The following is a 24246-nucleotide window of genomic DNA, read 5'->3' on the forward strand; positions in this document are numbered from 1 at the left end:
GTCTGTGTGTTTGAAAATCCATGAAGCGGTGTCTCTACTTATTACACACTGTACCATGAGATGTCTGCGTGCCTGGCTGCTAGGTTCATAAAACATAGAACACACATATAGAATTAGTCCATTAATATGTTGGAGAAAAAGTTGTTTGTACCGCTGACTGAAATTAACATAAAAGCACATGTCTCACGTTTTGATAAAATCTTATATTTAATGTTACATCTGTCTTTTTCCTTGTGTCATTGTTCTCTATTTTCCTATTTACTATCCTTCTCCCTTAAGGTCCCTTTAAGCTCTAGCTCAGTTCTCCAGTTTTACAGTCTCTTTTAGGGCATTGAAACGTGTTTATGCAACGATTTTCTCATCCCAGCATTTCCATACTCCCCCAGAATGAAATATTTTCTGACAGAATCCAAGAGATTTGTCAGGAGAGATCTGAAAAATCCTGCAATGACGGACGGGGAATGTGTCTTGACACAAAGTTGGACTGAAAGCCACTCAGTCTGTCATCGGCTGCTGCAGGGATGTAATCAGATTGGCTACCTGAGAGCATGCTGTGTTGTAATGACCTCTAATCACTCAGTGTGTTTTCATGAAAGCAGTCACTGAGATTATTAACCCTCTTTTATCTAAGCAAATAAAATGCATGCACGTGTCATTGTGTGTCTTTGACTGTGCGTCTTTTATGCGTGGGTATCACGTATGTGTGTTTCTGTCAACAGGCCTCCCCCCTTTTGCACCAAACACGCCAGAATCTTTTTGTGGATTCCAGATGTCATGGCAACAGCATGACAGTAGCCTCAAGCCCACGCAGTAATCGTCACTGATGAGGTAAATATGCAATACTGCACTAAGGCATGTCAACACACATCATGCTGTCTTTTAACACTACGAAACAACTTAATTCTCCTGGTGGTAATGAGCCGTTGACATGCGGTTGCTTTCAAAAAGATGCACCGTCTGATTTTGTCTCCAGTCGAGAGAGAGTGGTGACAGGAAACGGAGAAAAAGCTGCATTCTGTCTTTTTGGTGTGGCATAAACCTGTGCAGAGGCAGATGACACCGGCTGCCCGGAGAGAGTAGCGACAGAAATAGAGAGAAAAAAGAGTGACATGGAAGCCTCACAGATTTCATCCATAAATTATTAAAAGTGTTAAACCTTCATACTTGTGAAACAACGCTCACTTTTCCTGCAGGTGTACCAGACAGTTTCTAAAGGCCCTGGAATGAAATATGTGAATACATCATTGAAATGTATTTTTTAAAAATCAACTGCAGCATAAACAGTTCACATCGAAGGCGCAAGGCCGAGACAGACAGATAAGATAGACAGCTGTGTGAGATTTGTGAGACGTCCTCAAGCATAGTACTCCGCCTAGGAGCCTGCGTCTCTGGATGAATTCACAGAACACTGCTGGGTCCCTGAAGACAGCCACATCCACATGTTGATGGACCCGCAATTGCAAAGGTCAAAAATTTGAAAATCAAATGTCATTTGTCAGCATGCAAAAACTTTGCCTGGATTCAATCCAGTTTTAAATCTGTTGTTTGAATTAGCGCACACACACACACACACACAGAGAGAGAGAGAGAGAGAGAAAGAGAGAGAGACAGCTGGTGGTAAACTGTGCCTGTGGAACATGGTAACCTACTGCAGGGCTAATGGTATAGTCTGTGATTCTGGCACTGAACCAGGAGGAGGGAGAGCTTGTTTGTGCCTGTGGGTGTATGCATATGTATATCAGATAAGTTCATTGGGTCAGTTGTGCAGTTTGGTTATTTATGAATATTAACAAAAATGAGGCTTTTGGTTTTGATTAATTTTTACTGAAAAATAAGATTATTTTTAAAAGAGGTGGATCGGTTCAAACTGAACCAATCTGAGATTTTAAGGTCCTCAAACAACAGCTCAGAAAAAAAAATTCTGTTACAAAAACTAAAAATAAGCGTTAAATGGTTAAATTTTTCTTACCTTGTTTTCTTACAACTGACTTTCTCACCTTCAATATACAAAACAAACACCAATTATGAACTGGATTTCTTTCATGTTAAAATCAACCAACAAACACTGTAATCAGAAGCTTAAAATCAATTTCAGGAAATAAGACTCAGCATGATAGAATAAGAAAGCTATGAAACAAAGCTAGTTTATGAGTTCTCACCCTCTGCAACTCCAATGAGATTTACCAAAAGGATCGACTAAAACCTTTACAAAGTCATGATACAACATTCACATTTTGAAAATATTTCTCAGTACTGTTTTTATCTTGAGTTAATTTGGATTTGTTTTTTTGTTGTTCTTCCCCACTTAATACGATCTGGGATTATACATTTAATGCTTTTTAAGAAGCATCTAAGCACGGTAAATGCAATTCTGGCCTGTAGCTCCATCAATATTCAGCTGTGTGGGAAGCAGGCAGCAATGTCCGAGATGAACGTGGTTATGAAATCGTGGCTGAGTGGGTTATGCAAACACATCCATACACACACACACACACACACACACGAATGGGACAGAGTGTATCGAGGGCTTGATGAACAGAACTGACGCATGTCTGTCCCCAGAGTGATCGCACAGTCAGGGTCATTGATTCTGAACAAAACTGAGAGAGAAACGGGAACATAATGGAAGTCATATCATTGTTCCAGTCGTCTTTTGTGGAAAACTGTCTCTGTAGAGTCATCGTTTTTCACTTTAAAACTAATCGCGTGGTTTTGCTGGTGAAAATATACTTAAAGAGACTATAGTAATATGTAATATCCTACACATGCATGCTAATTGTAATATTTCCCACAGTTACCTGAAGGCAGCATAATCCATCAGGGCAGCACAATCATTCTGTCATTGTCAACTCAGAATGTGAAAGACAGTGAAGCATAAAAAGCTAGCAGGGAAGAAAAATTGACTCATGAGTTGTGATGAATCTGTAGCGTCACCCCACATACACACACACAAACACACACACAAATTCTCATGGCTGTATTTACTATATTTAATGTTGAGGAAGACACCTGGGTGCATATGTTTTTATATGTGTTTACCACTCTCTCTGCAACTTTCAATCATTTTACAAATGATTCTTTGCATCCAATGTCATGCTATTCCTGTAAAAAAAAGAAAGAAAAGAAAGTGTTGTGTCTTTCAGAGCTGGTTGAATAAACAGCTCTACGTGTGATTAAAGAGACCCTTTAATAATTAAACCCACAGCTCCATACATTATTATCTATTATCTATAGTGCAGTTAGGTTTGCTCTTTATACAGCAGGCAAACACTAATGTTCCAGCATTTAGTCAGTGAAGCCTGCCTGCATGCATCTATCACTTCAGTTCTTTGTTTGCTGTTCATCACAAGTTACGTGATTGCACTGACGTCAGAGCACACACACACACACACACACACACACACACACACACACACACACACACACACACACACACACGTATGCAAACTGCCTATGCATCCGATTCAGTGTCTATCAGCCTCTGTTTTTCTGATGTGCTCTATTTCTCTCTCTTGTTGTTACTCTGACACACACAGGTTCCAGATATGAGGACAGGATGTTCTGGCTCTGCCTGTATTTAATACATGTTTTAATGTAGTGTCTCTGTGGCTGCACACACTGTGGAAGCCACAACCAGACAGAACAAACTTGTTTTTCTTTCCATTTTCTCTGGTTTTTGAGGTAGTTAGAGTGCATGTGCGTGAATTGGGTTGGATCCACTTGTTGCAGCCAGTACTGCTCTATTTATATCTGTTAAATGACTCATAAGAGCAACGTTTTTTGACCTAAAGTTTAGGATTTTCATCAAATCAAAATCTGTTTGATACTATTTATGATGGTAATTGTTTATTAGCAATAGCCATTCAATGTTACATACTGTAGTGGTAGTAGTAGTATTGCTGTTGGTGATTTCCTCTCACTGTTTGTTCACTTTACCACAGCAAAGCTTTATGAAGTTACTGCTAATGCAAATTGAAGATTTCCTACTACTGCTGCTCAACATAAAAACAGGGAAACAGGCTTTTATTGTGAAGAAGTTGCTTCAAAAATCGGTCTACAAAACAACAGGACAGCCATTTTTGGCATTTGGCAGCTGATCGGTTTTTTCATTTAATTTTGCAAGGGAGTAAAGGAACAAGAAGGAGTAGCCACAGTGAGCTGTAGGACCTGCAGGAAACAGGCTGCACACCTCCGACATCTCAGCAAGGTATCTAACTCCTTTTCTATGGCCTGCTGTCACACTGTGTGCAGCATGAAGTCAGATGCAATTATTATTGACTGACTTCTTTATTAAAACAACATGAGTTTGTTTAGTTGCACTGTTGCTCATCTGTTGTAAAGCAGTTGCTCGAGTGTTTGCGGTCATATTAAATGTTATGTTCCCGTGGTAACCACAAGTGTCAGCAAATCAACCAGGGCTGAAATCTTATGGATTACAACTCTAAATGATAAATACTCTACATTATTTAAATGCAACCTTCTCTTTTCCAGTGATTTTTCTTGACAGTTACCACCAACTTATCAGATGACTTCCTACAAACTTTCTCTTATTTACTCTTCAAACAAGACAATCTTTAATTAAAAAGTTATTTAAGTTCCACAAAATGTGTGTGCTCTACACTCCCACTCCCACTTTTCACAGTGAAGTTTCATGCAGATGGAAGTTGTGGAAGCACACACTGCTATCTCCCCACACACAGCAGTTAGTTGAGAATGGCAGGAGGCCTTGCTGATGCGCTCTGCTCCTCCATATTCTGTGATCCATGTCAGTCCTCTTCACACACCACACACACACACCTCTCCGAACACCCAGAGATTGTTTATTCCCCTATCTCTGCACTTTGCATAATGCAAATATGCCCCTAAAGGAGTTTTGCGCTTGGTGAATTAGTCACTAAGCAACCAGAGATAACAGCTAAATTTCCACATACAATTTAAAAATCTCTCTATGTTCAGATAAATCCCTTTTAAGAGGATTTTCACAAGTTGTCAACACATTTGATCATTCACATGTTTGCATCATATTTCCACATGGCAGATTAATAATCTCTTTGTTAAGAATTAATCCTCAAGATTATTTTATTGAATTTCTGGTGGCATGATATGGAAGATGTGAAAAGACAGTCAAAGTTATTTACACATTAGTTTTCAGTAGATACTATGTACAGCACTGTATGAAGCCTATGGGAGAAAGGAAGTAATAAAAATGATCCGATGTCTTGTGCTGGTTTCTATTTTAAAAATGTTTTTTTATGGTGTGTTTGTGTGTTTGTTCTATGAGATCCATGATGGAACATGTGACAATACTAACTCATTTATGTAAGGATGTTTTTGAGTGTGTGGGAGGCGAATGGGGAAAATAATAAAAACACTTCACGTGTGGTCACACAGTGAAATACACAAGCAAACACACAAAATGACATAGAAATATCATCTTTGGGGCAGATCAGTTGCTCAGGGTTTGATTCCAGCCTGCAGACATTTGCTGCATGTCCTCCCTCTCTCTCTCTCACCCCTCTCTTGTCAATTTTTAACCATCACAATCAAATAAAGGCATAAAATGACCAGGAAAAAAATAAATATCATACGGTACGATCATGCTAATCTCAGCATTTGTTTAGCTGCCTGTTAAGGTTTTGAAGCTAAAATGTTTCCACCAACCACTTGCTGCAATTTTACAAAGAGGCAAAAAAAAAAAGCACTGAAAGGAATGTTTTTTAAAGTTAACAACAAGATATCAAGGCAAAAAGTGAAACTCAGCTGATTGAGTTGGAGGTGGGAAAGAGAAAATCTAAATAAAAATGCTTACTTACTTCCTGAACCTTCACCCATCATTTTTGGGTTTTGCACTAATGATTATGTCCATTAAAGTACCAGTACCAGGCATCTATAGAACATAAGAGTAAAAAAGTAGCATGAAATTGTCATAAGAAACAAGCATAAGGTCATATATAAAGCAAACATGCAGCATATGATTCGTTTAGATTCTTGCATGTCAGTTAATCTGTGCATACTATCTCTCAGTCTGTTGACTTTTTCGAGACGTATGGAGGTAAACGGATAACAATAACAGGTTATAGCTTTATAATTCCTAAATAGCTTTATAATTCCAGGAAGCAGAGGAGTTTGCTGCTCTCTGGGGCTACCTAGATAGCTTGTGTATACATCAATTACATACTCTATATGGCTATGTTTGCTATTGTAGAGATCATACCACTACCGATACCCTTCAGTAAATATTTTACCAGGATTACGCTGGGCTCAACTAAAAGACTACTGTCCCATTGGATCAGTTATTTAATAAGTCAAATCAAACCATGTTATCCTCATATTACTTTGGACTATGTTTCAAAAATCTGAGACAAAACTGAATGTCGTACAGCCGTGAATCATTAATATACAAATGTAACAACCTTTTGCGACATTATTTCTTTAAGCAGCCGAATGCCACTGAACTATAGAAACTTCGACCCTGCAAAGCCTACACTTCCACAACGCGAGGAATAACTTTGAGTGTATGAATAAAAGTAAATGACTCCGAAGTCACATGTTCCCAACAGTATTTGTTAACTCTGGTTCAAAAGTCCGATACAACACTTTAAATGTCTGGCCTCTTTGAAGAAGCATTCATGTATGAGCCTTGATCACAGCCAATTTCACAAATCACACAGACTTTCTGCACACCAGAGTTTTAACTCTGACAGTAATTGGCTGAGATTTGCTCTAAAACCTTCTGGTAAACAAGGCCTCCTTCTCTGAGGATCAGAAGGTTGGTACTCAGCGCCTGAGCACTGAAAACTGTTCATGCACATACACAAATATGCAACCTCCCTCAAGAAAACAGGCATTTTAGATTTATTTTCATTAGGATCAGCATTAGCTCCCATCACAGTGACCACTCATTCGACTATAGTTCAAATGTACAAGAGGACACAATTTCTCCTGCATAAAATTCTAATTACATACATTCACACACACAATACATATTTTCACACACACAGTCTCATTATTTTCCATGTGCCACTGTCTAATTATAGAAAAATACATTGTCCTTTAATGTCTATTGCCTGCAGAGATTTGCAGGAACCTGCAGACTGAAGGGGAAAATACAGCTTCTGAGCAGCCAGGGAATGTGTTTGGACCACTGAGTCTATACTCAGGGATGTAAATCACTGTTTAAGTCGGGATCATTTACACAAAACCACTCATCATCCACTCCTACTGAGGGCTGTGCTCGAAGATAATGGTAATAAAGAGTACAAACGGCTGGAAAATACAAGTATGAAAAACACTATTAAGAAACTTGGGAAAGGATAGCTTTATGTTTTGGAATGTTAGGTGCACTTTTGTGTGGTTGCATGAGTGTGCAATTTTACATTAAAGGCTGTTAAGCAGATGCTTTTAGGCAATTCATATTCTATAGGTCCTGTTGTGTCTTGCTGGAGTCATGGAATAGGTTTCTGAGCTAGCATGCAGTAGCTGTCTCAGTTTTGATACAGTGTATCTGGTAGCCAACTAACAAAAAAGCAAAACCCTGGGCAATCCAATAATATGTATCCCTCCTACCTTTATTTTTAAGGTAATATGCTCAACTATGCATTGCATCTCCTTCTCGAGCAGTTGAATCCGCAGGTGATCTCAGTCAGAAGCCCCCCCTGCGCAGCTGAAATTCTTTCAGCTTCAGTGGCACATCATTTTCCAGCTTTTTTCATGAGCCTGAAGCGGCAAGATAATAGGCTCAGCTTTTCATTAATGACCTACAATATATTCTGTTTGTTGACATAGGGCAGGGACAAGTGCATTGGTCCTGCTAGCGGCTGCTAGCTCCTGGTGGAAGGCCAGTCAAACTCTCAGTGCTGGTAATCTTGTTGTATTTTCTTTGTGTTTTTTTTTTTTTTTTGATGGCATGGTGTCAGAAGAACTCATCATGTTCTCATTAATGCTCATATTACTATGTCAGGCACAAAAACACTTGAGATATACTTATTTGCATGTGAAAAGTGGACTGCCTGCTACGGCACCATCTTGAAAGCCAAGTAAATACTTTTGCATTTTGTTTAGATGCAACAGATTGGATTAAACCTGAGCCCTCTTCATAGCTGGGGGTGGTCTCTTTCCCTGCAAAGCTACTGTTTTACCCTTTGTGTGTGATTGCGAGCACATGCGTGGGCTTTTGATTTGTATCAATTAGCAATGTTTAACAAGTGGCTCCATGCATGTGCCCATGCTGCACACATCAAAGCACTTTTCCTATCAAGTGTCATATTTCGCACAGCAGCATGTTCATTTATTTCTAAGCCAGTGATTTTATTTCAAAGTCTCTGTATGAGCTCTTCTAAACGTTTTCCTGTCTGTGGTGGAAAAAAAGGAATAAAGCTGGTGGAAAATGAAGGATGCGTGTAAATGAGGACCAGATCAGTAATTCAGCACGTTTTTGCTGGACTGAGCGAAGAAAAATAAGACCAACGGAGAGATCACATGGCTAATGAAAGTTCTGCTGGAGCCCCTGGTGGTTCACTGAACCATCTGCTAATAATATGGCTTTCATCTAGATCGGCCCATTCTGAACCATTAACACACATGCTGAAACCACTAAACATGAACAAGCACAGAAAACGTCCTCGCACAAGGTCTTTTCTTCAGGTGCAGATGTATAATTCACATTAACAAAATCTTTGTCCCTTTTCGCCCTCATTCTCTTACTATGCTCTTAAACCATTCAAAAACACAAACACACGCACACACCTCCTGTGACACTGAACCGAAACCATCTGCTGGAGCATGAAATCACGAGCCTGCATAACACATCCATAGAAATAGGTATCACGGTCACTATGGCAACATGTTCCCATGCACCAAACAAAACAAATCTGCATTTGAGAGTTGCCATGTTGTTCCCACTCCTGCCAGATAACAGGAAATCAGCCTAAATGCTTAGTTTGTGTTGTGTCGAGCTGATTTCTAAAATCTACTTCATGCCGACTAATCTGTGGAAATGACAGGTGTAATCACTGTTTTCAGAACAACAGCAAGATGTCCAGTGAATTTTGCACAGGTTCTACGCTGGAAGTCTGTGTCCTTGTGTGTTGTGTGTGAGAGTTCATATAATCCTGTCTAATTTCCATAATGCCGAGTGGAGCAGACATGGTAATCCAGGACTGGACTCCATGGATTAGGCAGGGACTGTCTGGGCAGCACAGTGGGAGCAGATTGAAGCTGTTTTCTCACACATGTAGACTCAGGAAGAGCAGGGGGTCATTATTGATTTGAACTGCTATTGGTCAGCTTTGGTAAACACCCCCTTTTGTTACACAATGGGGACAGTTTTGGGTTGATGTCCCGAGGATGCCCCTGAAATTCCAGACCACACAGTTCTAATCATCCCAATTTATATCTCTAAAATCATGCCAACAGCTTATTTATTCTTAAATAAATAAACCGTTCTTGCACACCCACATAGTAAAATCCCTTAAGGTTTTAAACAAACTCAAAAAATCACACACAGATCTGATTTCTGATAAAGCCAAATAATAGGCTATATTTCAGTTAAATTGTGTACTTTGTGGTATCCTACCCTCTGCTGGATCCTTCTGGCAGGGTTAAACTGTTTGATCAATCAAACTACTAACTAAGCACCTAGCAGAAACCTTGAAGTTACAGAATGTGTGAATCTTAGCACTTAACAAACGCCTTCGCTATTTTTAACAAAACTCTTAGCTTAGCCTTAAAGTCATAGTGCCAGCTTGCAGCACTGAAGTGGCCAAGCCATTGTGAGTTTTCACTGGAACTGTACATCTGACCAAGGAAATAGTCTGATAAAACTGTTGATAGCTCTGCCGATTACCCTTTGTGATTTGAGTGAACAGACCATTTAAATGTAAAATGAATACGGTAATTTATCATAGGCTCATGCCATATTCTAAAACTTGCTTTTCTTTCGACAGCAATTCAATTACACTGGCTGAAAGGAAGCACGAAACAACCGCAACACCAGCCATACAGACAAAAGTCCCAGCTCGACACCAGCTTTACTGTTTTTTATAGCAGTTTGCCAGGCTTGTTGTCTCCCTCTTCAACAGCTGTGGTGACTTTACAGTTAGGGCCAGTCTGAGCCTCAGGCTACAGTAGCTCATCAAGAAAATGACAACTGTTGGGGTGTGTCCTTGTGAGAGGGCAGGACCAACACTTTGCTAACTTGATGCAAGAAGGTGGTGTAAACTGAATGTAAATGTATTTTTTAAAGAACAAAACAATAGCTAATCCTTAAAGAGGGTAAGTCTAAATTAAATTATAATTGCCCCTGTGCTGAAAAGTCCACAGTACTTTAATTTACAGGAAAGGAACTGAAGGATTTTCAGCTGTAGCCCTGCAGGCCTGAGGTCTCATTAGTCCGCAATCAAACCCTGACAAGTGGGGTAAATTTTGCTTTACTTTAGTGTGAAAATGAATTGCCACAGGCAAGCTGCCTAATAAACCTGTCTTCCCTGAGAGACAGAATGTTTTCATTTATTAATCTTTTTACATGTCATGTCATGCCATGCACAGTACAGATGACAGAACATAATATGGCCAGAACTTTCTGTGATGTAACAGTAATTATATATCCCCAGATGAAAGGTTACCCTAAACATGCACTCCATTACATTACATTTATACTATTTGTTAGATAAAATACTAGAATACACATGTTATATGTTATGTTATAAAGACCCTGAAAGAAACCAAAGGATCCATGAATCTAATGTTTTTAATCAATTTTGTATTTGGTCTGAACATTCCAAAAAGTATTTTCACATTTTAGCAGATAAAGGCAGGAAGTAAATGTTTAAAATGCTATTATAAGTGTTCTCTTTATTTGCGCATCTGTGGCGTATAGTTATGAGTTGTGTGAACTGTGTCAGCTGTATCATCATCCTGTGGTTCTGCCGGTGGTTATCATATTCACTAACTCAAAGTCGTCCACCACTTCGCCATGTCAGCATATCTTCCTGTCTGTACATGGTTGTGTATTTTACACTGCGACAGATGGCTGTGTGATGTTTATGTGCGTGTGTGTGGATTGGGTTTGCGTTTTTTGTGTCTCCCCCACCGTGTCTGTCTGTAATTACAGGAGTGGTTGCAATTTTTTTTTTTTTAAAGTAAGCAGGTCTATGGAGTTTATAGCCTTCTTCTATACCACATCATACAGGCTACCTTGCTCCTTCCTCGTGTCTCTGTCTCTTCACAGGTCGCTTGTTTTTCAGGAGAAACTGCAATTGAGATTTCGTAGGAAGTGTGACCTCCAGGGGAGAGGCGAGCTGTGTGTCGTGTCGAAAGCTCTCACACAGATCTGCACGCCGCTTTGATTGGTAATTACAGGATGTATCTGAGCATGGAGCCCACCCACTTGTCTGCAAAGCACACACACCGTAAACATACACATGCTATACACCCACAGCGGATGCATAAAGGTGAGATGCTAAAAGTTTTTGTCCGCACATACACACTCACGTACTTTTATCAACCACAAAAGTCCCCCAACCATATCTTTCCCCCTCATCTGGCGACCTCACATTTAGCAACCACATACGTCACAGCAATTGTAAAACAAACACCTATTATCCCCAAGAGATGCGCCTCAAATCCACCAGTAAGCCCACTAAAAGCCCTGGAAACGCAGGTTTTGCAGTGGCATGTCTCAGCCTGCCAAACACAAAGCCGACAACATCAATAGAGAAAAGTCACCACCTTTCTTTCTTGTTGTCACTCAAAACCAACTCGCCTCAAGTCGATGTGGCTAGATCCAAAGAAATGTGTACGTGGGGTTTTTTTATTTCTTGAAACAGCCTACGTATCAAGGGTTAGGCCTACTATCTTTTCATGTCCCTGATTGGTCTCTTTTGTGTTTTTTTTCTTCCATACAAATGAAACTTTTGTTGTTGGCAAAAGTTGTGGATGTAATATAAAGGGAGTGATTGAAAGAGCTGGAAAAAAAAAATTACCATGTAGATTTGTTCTCTTTCAGAATTGTTCCATTGTATCTAAAAAAGGTCAGAGCTAATAGAGCAGAATGCTGGAATTTGGCAAAGGCAGGATTTGAGAAACATTAAAAGCTTCACATGCAAATCTGTGTGGAAAGAGGTTAAAGCTTTTAAAAGTTCTGCCTTCTAAGTATGATTAGTCTCTTTGTTCTCTTTCTGCTTTTTCAATCTTATCACTCCCTGTTGGAAACATGAGCTGAAATCACTCTCCTCAAACTCCTCGCATGTTTTTCACGGCAAACTTTCTCACAATCCTTCCTGTTCTCTCTCTCTCTCTCTCTCTCTCTCTCTCTCTCTCTCTCTCTCTCTCTCTCTCTCCCTGTTGTGTTTTTCTCCCCCATTCACTTCCTCATCGCATTGGCCTGTGCGATTGGTCGGAGGAGGTGGAAAGTTGGCCAATGGGAGGGCAGTTGCCAGGCAGCCTGTGCCTTGTTTGGAGGTGGCTGGAGGTCCGCACAGCTGTTCCATTGAAAAGCAGCAGGACATAATAACAAGGGCCCCTCACCATGCACACACACACACAAAGACACACAATGTATGCTCATTTGGATGTTAGACTAAAAAAAAGTTATCTGCACTAGTTTTTTTTGTTGGCATATGTTTTTATACACAGAACAAAACATTCACAATTTTCTGTTTATATGTTTTCTTATAATTTGTCTTCATTGCATGTTCTTTGTCTTTCTTTGTCGTTCTTTGGTAGAGAATTAAATCAAAGGGCATTAAGTATCATTGACTTCTTTACACTTTTCTCAGTTCTCACTTTGAATGCATGGATGTGACCTAAGGGAAAAAGCCAACAAGATAAGTTTATGTTACAAGTTTATGCAACTTGTTACAGGCCAAAGTAGTTATTCTTTTAAAGACTACCTTAGTTTTGATTTGAATTAAAGTAGAGTAAATAGCATCAATCAGATGTGCATTTTAAGCAAAAAAGATTAGAATCATTAATTATTTTATCATTATAATTAGCTTTTGTATTCATAGGTACTAATGTTTTAAAGCCAAAAAGTTGTACACACTGACATATTATCACCTTTAATGGTGATAGGCTGAATTTGTTAATATGAGGTTTCCTGTTTTAACATCCAGCCGATACAAACCACCCACTAGGAGTAATTTTTCTGGTAAATTAAATTTTATTTGGTCTCCACCAACCCCTGAGGTCTGGCTTCTTAGCTTCTAAATGGTCCACTTTGTTTGCTAGCGTGTTGTCTGGCTGGCCTTTATTATTGGGAAAAGTGGGTTTTTGGAGCGTCTTTGCAGAAAACAAACCCCTCAGGGCCAGAAAACCACAACACTGAGCTGAAAGATGCTAAAAAGCAAACAGTTTGTAGTTGTGGATTTATCACTATGAGTGACACCTTTCACATTGCGCTCATAGTCATTTGATCCATTAAGATATTGATGAGAACAGCTTTTTTCAAGTCAGTTCATGACAATATATCAGTGGAGCAGTGGCACTGAAAGAGGAAATCATGAGGGACAGAAAGCAAAAAAAAGTAACTCTGACCTTGTCTGTCAGTCCACAGCCTTGCTTTGCAGTGTGACATATTGCTTAATAGCACTGGAGAATTGTTAACCAGGACCACTGACCCACATCACTCAGCAAAACAATGTTTGTCCATCTGTCTCCGTGTCCTGCTTGAACAATACAACCCCCTATATACATCCTGTACATTTCTCCACCCACATATTTCACACTTGTTGCCTCTGCCGACTGCAAAATCTGTGTGTAGAGCTGCATCCATGCTGGTGTGGAGAATAAAGGAGAGAAGTGAGAAGATGTAAAAGTTTAACAGCGCAGATCAGTTGATCGACTAGGGTGACAAATGCGTCATATAGCATATGGTGAGCTTTTCTTGGCTGGTAGCGTCAATAATCAGCTAAGCGTGCACACACGCTGAGCAATATGATTATTGCACTCTAAATGGAGATTTCAGCAACATATGAGTCACTCTGGAGGAACAATGGAGTAATTTAAAGGACAAAAGGAGCCGCTCTGCCACAGCGCTTCAGTATTGCTCCTGCTTCAGCGCAATATGTGGCGGCCAAATGTCAAAGCTGCCTCAAATCATTGCCTTTACGCTCCTCTTCTCCGAATAAAGAAAAGAAACATTAATGGATCAGTTGTCTTCTCCATGGGAAACATCAATTTTGAGGATGCAAAGGCTTGTACATGTGAGTCTGTGTGTGAGTGATCAATATGCCTCCTGAGGAGTATCTTCAAAGAGAGGGCCCATTTTAGAGATGAGTCTTCTTGGACAGACAAGAAGATAAAATAACTTTTGAATAATTTTTTTGGTTTGATTTGTATAAAAAAAATGAATTCCTTTCTATTCTGCCATTTCTACAGTTTACTGACTGAGCGTAAACCCTGTTGATATTTTACTTTTTCTTAGTGTATGCAGTGTTCTCGTCCTGCCAGGTGTTCCTGACCTGACCTTGTTTTAATCAGCCTGTTCTGACCGTGGATGTGCTATTTATGGGGAGTTGACTGACCTGTTGGATAAGCTTCATTTACACCAAAGAAATAACTTTTATGCCAGTTGAGCCTTTGATTTTAAGGGATTGCTTACTAAAACTTCAAAGTGTAAAAAGCCTGAAAGCTAATGTCTAAACTGGTGTTTTTCTGCTTCAAATTCCGACGTCTCCTCCTCTTCCAGCTCTCATCCCTCTTCCTTATCCCATCTTTTCTCTAAAGCTGCCAATCAAGACACACAAGAACTCCGTACTAAAACAAAAACACAAGTTTAATTTGGTGGAGCTATTCTAGGCAAGGTTAAGACAACATGGTGTTACAGACAGTTGTGGGGCCTCCGCTCATGATGATTCCTAGCCTCTCTGGAGGAAAAGCAGGAAAAATATTTGGATGTAGAAAGAAAAGTATGCAAAAGAAAGAATAAAACATAGTCTTATTATCTTCTTATTCTTATACAAACACAAATTGGCTGACTTACATTCCTCTTCCTCCTTTCACTTCATCTCATCCTGACAATCCAGTACAGTCTGGCATTTTCCAAAGAACATTTTGGATGTTCATTAACATCCTAAATGTTCAATTACCTACAAATATTAACCATCCTGGAAAGTACCATACAGCTGCCAAATACCCCTGAACTAGAATGGTCAATGTTTGTTAATGTTTACTGTATCCTGAGAGCATAACTAGTACCACTATGTAAAGTGAAAACTATTGAAGAACAGTAAATGTGTGGTACACTCTGCACACTGTTCTTTGTGCGCACAATAATTTGTATTCAGTGTTTTATTCACCATGAATGTACCTAAAAAACACAAAACATGCAACATAAGCTTCTCGGTAATATCTGTACAGTGCATTGCATCAAAGCATTTATGCTTGCCTTGACCCTTGACTATCCATTACATAGTGTCACTGGTTTTGTTTACAGTGTAAATACTGCACATAATGTACAGTGCAGCAGGTTTGCCCAATGCATTCAGTTCACACACTGAGGAGCACATGTAAACAGAAGGAATATGCCCCTGTAGGATAGCAAAGTCCATTTCCATTGTGTGCTGTTGTCCAGAGAGTCGCACAAATGTGTCTGTGACGCTCTTAGCCAACAAATTGATCACAGTCTGTGACCTTTGCCCTTGTTAACCCCCCGCTGCCGCAGCCGCCACCGCTTCTACAAGCCAGCAGTCAGGCTCCGAGCAGATGGGATACTTTGGGGGGAGGGTTTATTTTTACACAGTCGTGTTGTCACTCAAGCCTTCTCTTTCTACTGCCTGTGTTTCCCACTACCTCATTTTACTAAATTTTTCTCTCTCTGTCACCCTCCCTCCTGTATTTATGCCTTCTAGTCACATAATATTTATGTTTGGTGTGTTTACTGTAAATTAGATTCTGTATTCTTTAAAAAGAAAAACGAAAAAGAAAAACTTCAGGGCAAGCGGTGTTAATGTTGTCATCAATTATTTGTCCAATTACCATAACCTACATCGATCCACACCAGACGCTCTATGGTTCCCTGCACACACCCACACACACACAAACTAAACTAATAAAATCACACATTCACTCATTCATACTTGCCCGTAGACACACACATAAATCTATTCAGACCGAAACCTCATGCAAATTCCACACTGGACTGTGAGGCCACTTACCTGCCCTGACCTCAGTTTTTTGGTGGCAAACTCGTGACACATATCTCACTTTCAGCTTTGTCTTCTCCAATGAGGTCATTATTTGTCCAGTGCGGCCAGGGGATGGGCTACGAATAGGTTATTTTCTAATATTCACACTGTAAAACCCAGAATTTTAAAATAACTTAGGCATAAATGATCACAACCCAAATCCTAGCTTTTAACCACATCTGTAAACACCACTAGAGACCCTATACTGATTCCAATCTGTGACCTAGTTGGAAAAAAATGATTATTCTTTGATCATTTAAAGAGATTTTCCTTACATTTGGGGCTCAGCCAAAACATTTTTTAAAAAACTTACAATGGTAAGGGCAACTGGTGAGGCTGCTGGGCAGCTGTCAGGGCATCTGGATGCACTGAGGAACAATCATTCAACTGTAGAAGTCATTTCGCTAGAAGGCAAAAATCCAGACAGACAGATTTTATATCATGGGCTTTGTCTGTGAAAGGGATTTTTGAAGCTGTAGATGAGGTATCGAAGCTTGAGAGACTGATAAAGTGGCTGTTTTGCTGAAAGGGGTTGATAGGAGGGTTAAAAATCAATGTTCTCTTACAGTTTCTCTCTAGAAACAGGTGATGTATGTGTCATTATTTGCGATAAAGGCCAGAAAATGGCCATTTCAAATCCCTCAAAACACCACAACATACAGTAGGCCTACATACAGTGAAAAAAATGGTGGTATTTACACTCTAAACAGGTGCAAGTCTAAAAGGAAACCACCCCCACCTCTCGGTTTCTTCCATTATTGTCGGTTTTCACACCGTCTCCTATACATTACGTCACCTTCAACAGGAAATGAGATGCCACAGCTCAAGGTGTGAAGAGACTCCTTCAGTTCCTCTTATGGGCTTTAATTTCAGTCCTTTTCCTGCCGTTCACTATTCATATGGATGACGTTGTTATTTATTTTTCATGGTCCAGAGGAACAGAAACAATCTGGGCACAGACACAGACAAAACATTAAAATCCATCTGCTGTATTTTCCCATGCAATGTTATGCAATACAAGGCTCACTCAGGGCAACTCTTGCAGTTATGTGTGGGTATAGGCTACCCCTCTGTGGTATTTATGGGTATTGCAGTTCAGTTTCTGTCTTTCCACAGTTCAGGTTTTGTACACTAGATGTCAGCCTTTAGCATATGTGTGTTTGTGTGTCGAAGCATAGCACCGTTTCAATGTTTTAATGAGTTATCTGGATTGACAGACCGGATGTTGTAGCATCAATCCATGATCCAGATTTGAAGGGTTTCTGGGTTTTACTCAGCAAAGTTATCGAGATGACTCAGTAAAGGATCAAGGTCAAAGTAAATACTTGAGCAACTATCCTCATTCTACAACACAGTAAATGAACACATGAATGACAAGATGTTAAGCTGTATCAAAGGGACTATGTTTTCTCTACTGTGACATATCCTGCTCAAAAAAATGGGGATAAGGCTTACTAAAAATGTGTTTATGCAAGTTAACCGTGTTTATGTAACAGAATTAGACTTTGTGATATTGTCTAAAAGGAATGCCCAGTGATGCACAGTGTGACAAAAGCATGAAAGAACACAGACGAGAACTTAATATTCTGAGACTCTGAGTGGGTTGTATCGAGGGCGCCTGATTACTGGAACTAGATAAACACTTTTTCATCCCACATAAATATAGATAGTGCAGCCGAGAAGGAAAGAAAACATCTGTATGAACACTATCTGACATTTGTAGTGTCACATACAGTACTTTCTCATTTGTAGAAAGGAGTGTATACATTATTTTGGATATGAAACCTAATTAGTCTGATAAACTGAAGAGAAAACTGAAAAAGTACGGAATGACACATATCTAATGAATGGTGATAAAAGTACTAGACCTGAAAAAACAAGTAGATAAATTCATTTGTCAGTCGTCAGAACATTAATCTGCAACCCTTTAAAAAAAAAGTTTATTTGTTTAATTCATTTTTGATGCAGAAATGCTGAAAATTTTCTGTTTTTAGCTTCTCAGATGTGAGGATTTGTCCAGTGAGGCCAGGGAATTGGGCTTCTTGCCAAAAATCTGGTCAGAGTTTATTTTTCAAGGCAAAAATGATCAAGACCTAAATTCTAGCTTTTAGGCACATCTGTAAGTCAATGAAGACCTTATACTTATTCAAATCTATGACCTAGCTTGAAAGTGTTCGAATTCTTTGATCATTTAAAGTGACCGATAAAGCTCGTTCAGCATCTCTCATCATCTAACTTAAAGCAGCTGGGGGGGAACTAATAAAAATCCCATTGCACATACGAAAAAAAGAACATAAAACACAACCAAACCTTAACTACAAGAGACAGATTTCTATAAAGTCACTCATTAGCATCAGCAGTCCCCAGTCTCCCTGAAGTCCATACAGGTCAAAGGCCAGGCAGTTTCCAGGCGCTACTTGTCACCCCCATATAACCACTGGGATGCTAATGTCTGCCCACAGTGGAGCAAACAGTGGCCACTGTAAAAACCACCCATCACCTCTGACCCCTCTTCCCCTCAAGTTGCCCCTCTTTCCCGCTATTGATCCTTCAGATTCCTCTGACGTTGAGGGTAAGTGTGAGAATCCTCTTCCACATAAAGGCATTTGAGGAGTCATTATGGCTATGGTTCACCCAGAGTATGTGTGAAAACTCTCTATACAGACAGGGGCACTGAAACAGGTCATTAAAGTCACCTATTGCCGGTGGTTGTGTGTGCGGTTCAAAGGTTGCCCCATTTCTTTGAGACTCTCTAGGTCCATACAGAGAGGCAGGTGTAGAGTCACCAGGATACCACCAACAAATGCAGGAACTCAGCTTGGACATATAAGGAAGCTACAATCACAGGTAAGCAACATTCACAAATCAAGCTGATTGGACAATTACTTTCTTCTATATTTAGGCTCTTATTTTTTGTTAACATTGGACTTTCTCATTGTTTGGGGTCCCACAGAACCAAATGCTGTATATTTAAACATAATGATTGTAAAATCAACCTTTTTTTCCTTTTCTTACATTATTAAACCCCAGTATGTAGGAAAGTATTGAAAGCGATAACCCTTCCCGTTGACACAAACTGAGCTTGTACAGTAAGTGACAAAATACAGAAATGACTATAGAGCCTTATAATTACATCAAATTAGGATATATTTCATGTTTTGTATGGTATTTGAGATATATCTAGATGAATACACAGTATATACTCCTTTTGTTTGCCAAAACTTCATTCCAAAAATTAAATTTATGTTACATATTCGTATGTTTGGAGTCAATTAGACCCCAGAGAGGTCCAGTTATGAACACTATTATAACTATTATAAAAGTCCAACAACAGACCTCCACTGGGGGGGATAGTCCTGCGAAAATAATATAACCATGTTCTACAGCATGGGGTCTCTGACACAAACAGAAGTAATATGCAGTTTTCTGTAATGGGCTTTGAAAACATGTGATCATTTCAGTTTAAAAGCATGTTTATAAGCAATTTTCTTTTCTCATCTTAAATACCTCTTGATTTTTTTTTCATGTCTTTCAACAGATAAAATGAAAGCGCTCACACTGCTGCTCATGTTCTTCACAGTATCTGGATATACATATGTATTGCAGCCCAGTAAGTACATTAAGCCCACTTAACATTTCAATAATCCAGCAAAATGTAATTTAACAATAGTTTTGAGTTTAAAATAAAGACATAAACTCTCATAGATTATCACAGACCTGCAAACAACAGGTCATTAACACGTCCATGCAAATTATTTCATGAGCATTTCAAAGGGAATGCTAACTGTTGTAAAGCTAATATGTTACAGTGTTTACTGTGTTGTTTTGTATTAAGAACAGTATTTTATTAATACAGAGAATTTGTGAGTGATACCTAAGTGAACTATCTAAGCGGCTGTTGTCTGTTTTGTACTGTTAAACTGACAGTCACACAGATGGCTGGACTGGACAGAGACCAGCAGTCTGAGACGAAGAATGAGCAGCTGAGAGATGTTTCTATATCAGTGAAGGATAAAGAAAAGGCTGCCGAATCCACTGAGAGATGGAAAACAGAGGAGAAACAGAGGAATGAAGGGTTGACTTCAGAGACAAACCCAGAAAAGCAAGAAAAGAAAAGGATGGAGGATAAAATCACAGCAGGTTTCACTAGGAATATAGGAGAAATCTGGGATAGTAATCGAGATTATGAGGAAGGAAGTGAGGAAGGGCTGACTCCTGAGAAATCTCAAATTTTAGGAGAGGAACCAAAAAGAGAGGAATACTCCTTAGCTGACATGGTAAAAGATTATGATATAGATACAGGAGATGAAGTGGAGAGAAGAGAAGATGTGGAGACAATAAAGACAGTAAAAGCTATCCTGACAGATAACACAAAAACACTCGATAATCATAATACATGGATACAAGAGAAAGGAAAGGATGGCAAGACACTTGAGGAATTTAAGAAAAGTGAACACATGCTGCAACTGAAGCAAGAAATAGAGGAAGAGGAAAGAGAGAGCAAGCTAGTTGCAGGGATGAGTCTTCACATGGAGATGTTAACTGTAAATCAAGAAAATGTGGATGAGAAAGGAGGAAATGAGGAACGGGAGACAAGAGCAGAAGAGGGGGAGAACATAAAAAATTCAAACCATAATGAATTAGTAGAAAGAGAAAAGGAAGATCACATAGTAGTTAGCAATCTCACACCTCCTTTAAGCACATCCTCTACTCAGACGGGGGAAGAATTTGTGATTCCTGCCACAATTCAAATTATCACTCAGTCTCAAAATCCCCCTAGTCCCCCTCTTCCTGTTCATCATAATGTCCCTCCATCACTTCTTGTTACACCCACACATGTTCCTCCAGTTTCCTCTCACCCTCCCACCCCTTCTGCCAAAGTTAGTCCTCAGTTCTTCCCTCTGTCTGTCACCCGTCACGGTCCTACAACAATCAATCTCATCTCAGTCTCAACAGTGGCTCCAAGTGAGGTGAGGTCAGTCTTGCTGCTTGAAGATCTCCTTAGTGAGGTGTTACAAAGCCCTGGACATCATCTCAAGCAGAATGAACCAGAAGTAAAGGCCAGCCCAAACTTAGAGGATGTAATGGTCAAAAATATATTGTTTAAACCTGCCCAGAAGGAGCTGCACTCCACAAAAATAAATATAGTTGTTCAACCAAAAGAGGCTGAATTTATCCCCATGGTGCAAGCAGGAACGCCAAAACCCACAGAAGCAAAGTTAATAACCAAAGATTTAAAAACTAAAAAGCCATATTCTATGCCAAAATCAAATGAAAATAATCCCACTGCTAAACCGGTTCAGTTTACACGTAAACCAAACATGACACAGACCACAGGCAAACCCAAAACAGTTAAACTGATGGAAAATGACACCAAGCTTACAGTGAAGCGAAACAAAGCATCTCCTGCCCAACCACGACTGACAAAACCTTCAGCCAAAACACCGTCAACGACAGCCAGGACACCTTCAACGAGGCCAACAAAAATCAACAGAAGTAGTAAAAATAAGACAATTAAGAAGTCAAAGGAAAAGAAAAGGAAAAAGGACAATAAAACCCAAAAGAAAAAGGTCATCGTGCCAACACACTTTCCTTACTTTGAAGACAACTACTGCCCTCCTGAGTGTGCCTGCTATGGAAGGTAAAACACTGAGGATATTGAATGATATGATGATGATGATAAAACCTAATATTCTATTTTACTGAATTGATTTAAATGTAATTCCAGTACATTCATTAAGTGATGTTTTCTTCAGGATTATGGTAAAAAAAAAAAAAAAGTTATAGGCCTAACATATAAATTTGTGGGCTTTAGAGGTGCTGGTAGGTGGTATTATAGTTTTGGAAAGAGCCAGACTAGCTTTTTTCACCAGTTTACAGTCCTAATGCAAAGCTAAGCTGCTAAACAGCTGCTCTTTTTTTACTGTACAGACAGGAGAGTGGTATCAATCTTCTTCACTGAATGAAAATGATGGTTGTTTTACTTGTTATGGCACTAGTGTGTAATTGGGAGCATTGCTTTCAGGAAGGTTCGAAGATCAGTGTGTGTGTCTATTCTCATTATGTATTGTATTATTGTGTTCCAGAGTGGTACAGTGCTCCGACAAGGGTGTGGATAAGGTCCCTTACGGTATTCCCTATAATGCCCGCTACATCCTCCTCATGAATAATCAAATCAACAGTATCCAGCTGGACCTGCTCAAAGAATACATCTCTATGGAGTTCCTAGTCTTGAGCAACAATCAGCTCACGGATGGTGCCATAGAGGGGGCCTTGGAGGGGATCCCAGCTCTGAAGCGTCTCTATCTGGATAGGAACCTCTTAGAAAGTGTGCCAACTGACATTCCAGCCTCTGTCGAGGAGCTTCGTTTGGACAATAACCAGCTGAGTGTGATGTCTGAGGCAGCCTGGGCCCAGTGCCCTGGCCTCTTGGTTTTGAGTCTCAGCAACAACAGTCTGGGGAATGGATCTGACTCTCTTCCTAATGCAGTTCTCTCTCCTTTGTCCAACCTGCGCACTCTAAACCTGGATCACAACCAGTTAACATCAGTTCCTCTGGGTTTACCACTGTCCATCAAGGAGCTCTACCTCAAAGGGAACCTCATTGAGCAGTTCCGTGGAAGAGCCTTCGATGGGATATCAGAGCTGTTATTGTTGGATCTGAGTGCAAACAAACTGACAAACAAGGGTCTTCTCAAAGAGTCCCTTCTCAATGCAACCCACTTGGAAAGCCTCAACTTAGAAGGTAACAGACTTAAACAAGTGCCACGATACCTTCCCCGCTCACTTAAAACTCTAAATCTGGAAGGCAACCTCATATCTTCCATAAAGAAAGCGTCTCTCGGCACCTTGAAAAGCCTGGAACACCTCGGTTTGGCGAGGAATAAAATCGTCAAAGTGGCCCCAGGGGCATTCAGGACATTGCCTGTCCTGCACCAGTTAGACCTGTGCCACAACAACTTGCACCAGGTGCCCAGACAGCTGCCACAGGCTCTGCACTTAGTAGCACTCACCCACAACAAGATTCAGTCGGTGCCCCGTGATGCTTTCTGCTGGGGTAATAAAAGTCTCAGTGGGCTCGTAAGAGTGCAGCTGGAACACAATTTAATTGATATGGGGAAGTTGGATGCACAGGCTTTCAGATGCTTACGGGGATTCCAGGTGGTGCACTTCTATTAAACCATACATACAATCATGCTGCTACAACTACCTATGCACAGTATTTTATTTTGCAAATTATTTATGGTACTTACTCCCTCACTTTGTAAGCCTCATCCAAGACTTGTGGTGAATGCTATTGCAATGCCAGAAACCAATGGTAAAACTGACCAACAGAGTAAAAAAAAATATATTTATTGTGTGTGAAATTAAAATTATTGTTTGTAACCCACCCAAGCCTCACTCTTTGGTTATTTTTATGACATTAATTCTCTTCCCACAGACTGTTTTTCCAAATATGCCCTAATGGTTAGAGAACAATGGATTACTTTACACCTTAAAGGAATAGTCTAACCAAGTCACCAAAAGGATGTGATTGCCAAACTTAAATCTATTATCAACCTCGCTGGAGGTTTTCCAAAGCAGGACCATTTAGAATAGTTTCCAGGCAACATCGGGTTTCCATTTATTACAGTAATAATAGGTAAAACACATTTATTTTATTTCTCTAATCCATCACTGATCATACATTTGAGACATCAGATGCCGAAAAGTATTTATGTTTAATTTGACAGAAAATGAAATGAATAGTGCTTAAAATAAGTAGGCATGGATAATGTAAAAAGGGTGATGCACATTTAGTCAACTGTTTGCATCTCAACATCCCTGCCAGTACTTTCACAAAAGAATATATATGTTGATGTGATGGTTTATGTCTCTCAAGCACATTTAAGTGTCTGAAAGATGATTATCATACCACAGAGAAACTCCCTGTAAATTAAGAAATAAATGTAAAACTGGCTAAAATTGCATTCTTTGGAAAATTGCTCGCAGTTATACAAGTCGGCCACATATGTGGTGTGATTTTTACTTAATGGTTTAAATATTGTAAACTTGATGTGAC

At 39.7% G+C, this 24246-nt stretch overlaps 1 protein-coding gene across 2 annotated transcripts; it reads left to right on the plus strand.

Moving 5' to 3' along the window:
* The first annotated feature begins 18836 nt into the window (after positions 1-18836).
* On the plus strand, positions 18837-23574 carry LOC127358898 (uncharacterized). Of its 2 annotated transcripts, XM_051392435.1 has the most exons (4): positions 18837-19031; positions 19723-19794; positions 20112-21825; positions 22271-23574. In XM_051392435.1, the coding sequence occupies exons 2-4, from the start codon at positions 19728-19730 to the stop codon at positions 23361-23363; spliced, it is 2874 nt and encodes a 957-aa protein (XP_051248395.1). In that variant the 5' UTR covers positions 18837-19031; positions 19723-19727; the 3' UTR covers positions 23364-23574. The 2 variants fall into 2 exon arrangements, with proteins under 2 accessions (XP_051248395.1, XP_051248396.1); XM_051392436.1 differs by lacking the exon at positions 18837-19031 and having other exon boundaries at positions 19701-19794.
* The last annotated feature ends 672 nt before the right edge of the window (positions 23575-24246 follow it).

Source organism: Dicentrarchus labrax, unplaced genomic scaffold (genome assembly GCF_905237075.1).
Source record: "Dicentrarchus labrax unplaced genomic scaffold, dlabrax2021, whole genome shotgun sequence".
In the NCBI taxonomy this organism is placed as follows: domain Eukaryota; kingdom Metazoa; phylum Chordata; class Actinopteri; family Moronidae; genus Dicentrarchus; species Dicentrarchus labrax.

Bases quoted from the DNA above. Each gene is read 5' to 3' on its own strand.
- LOC127358898 (XM_051392435.1), top strand. From the start codon at position 19,728: ATGAAAGCGCTCACACTGCTGCTCATGTTCTTCACAGTATCTGGATAT. The intron at 19,795-20,111 runs GTAAGTACATTA...TTAAACTGACAG, and splicing joins TACATATGTATTGCAGCCCA to TCACACAGATGGCTGGACTG. The intron at 21,826-22,270 runs GTAAAACACTGA...ATTGTGTTCCAG, and splicing joins GAGTGTGCCTGCTATGGAAG to AGTGGTACAGTGCTCCGACA.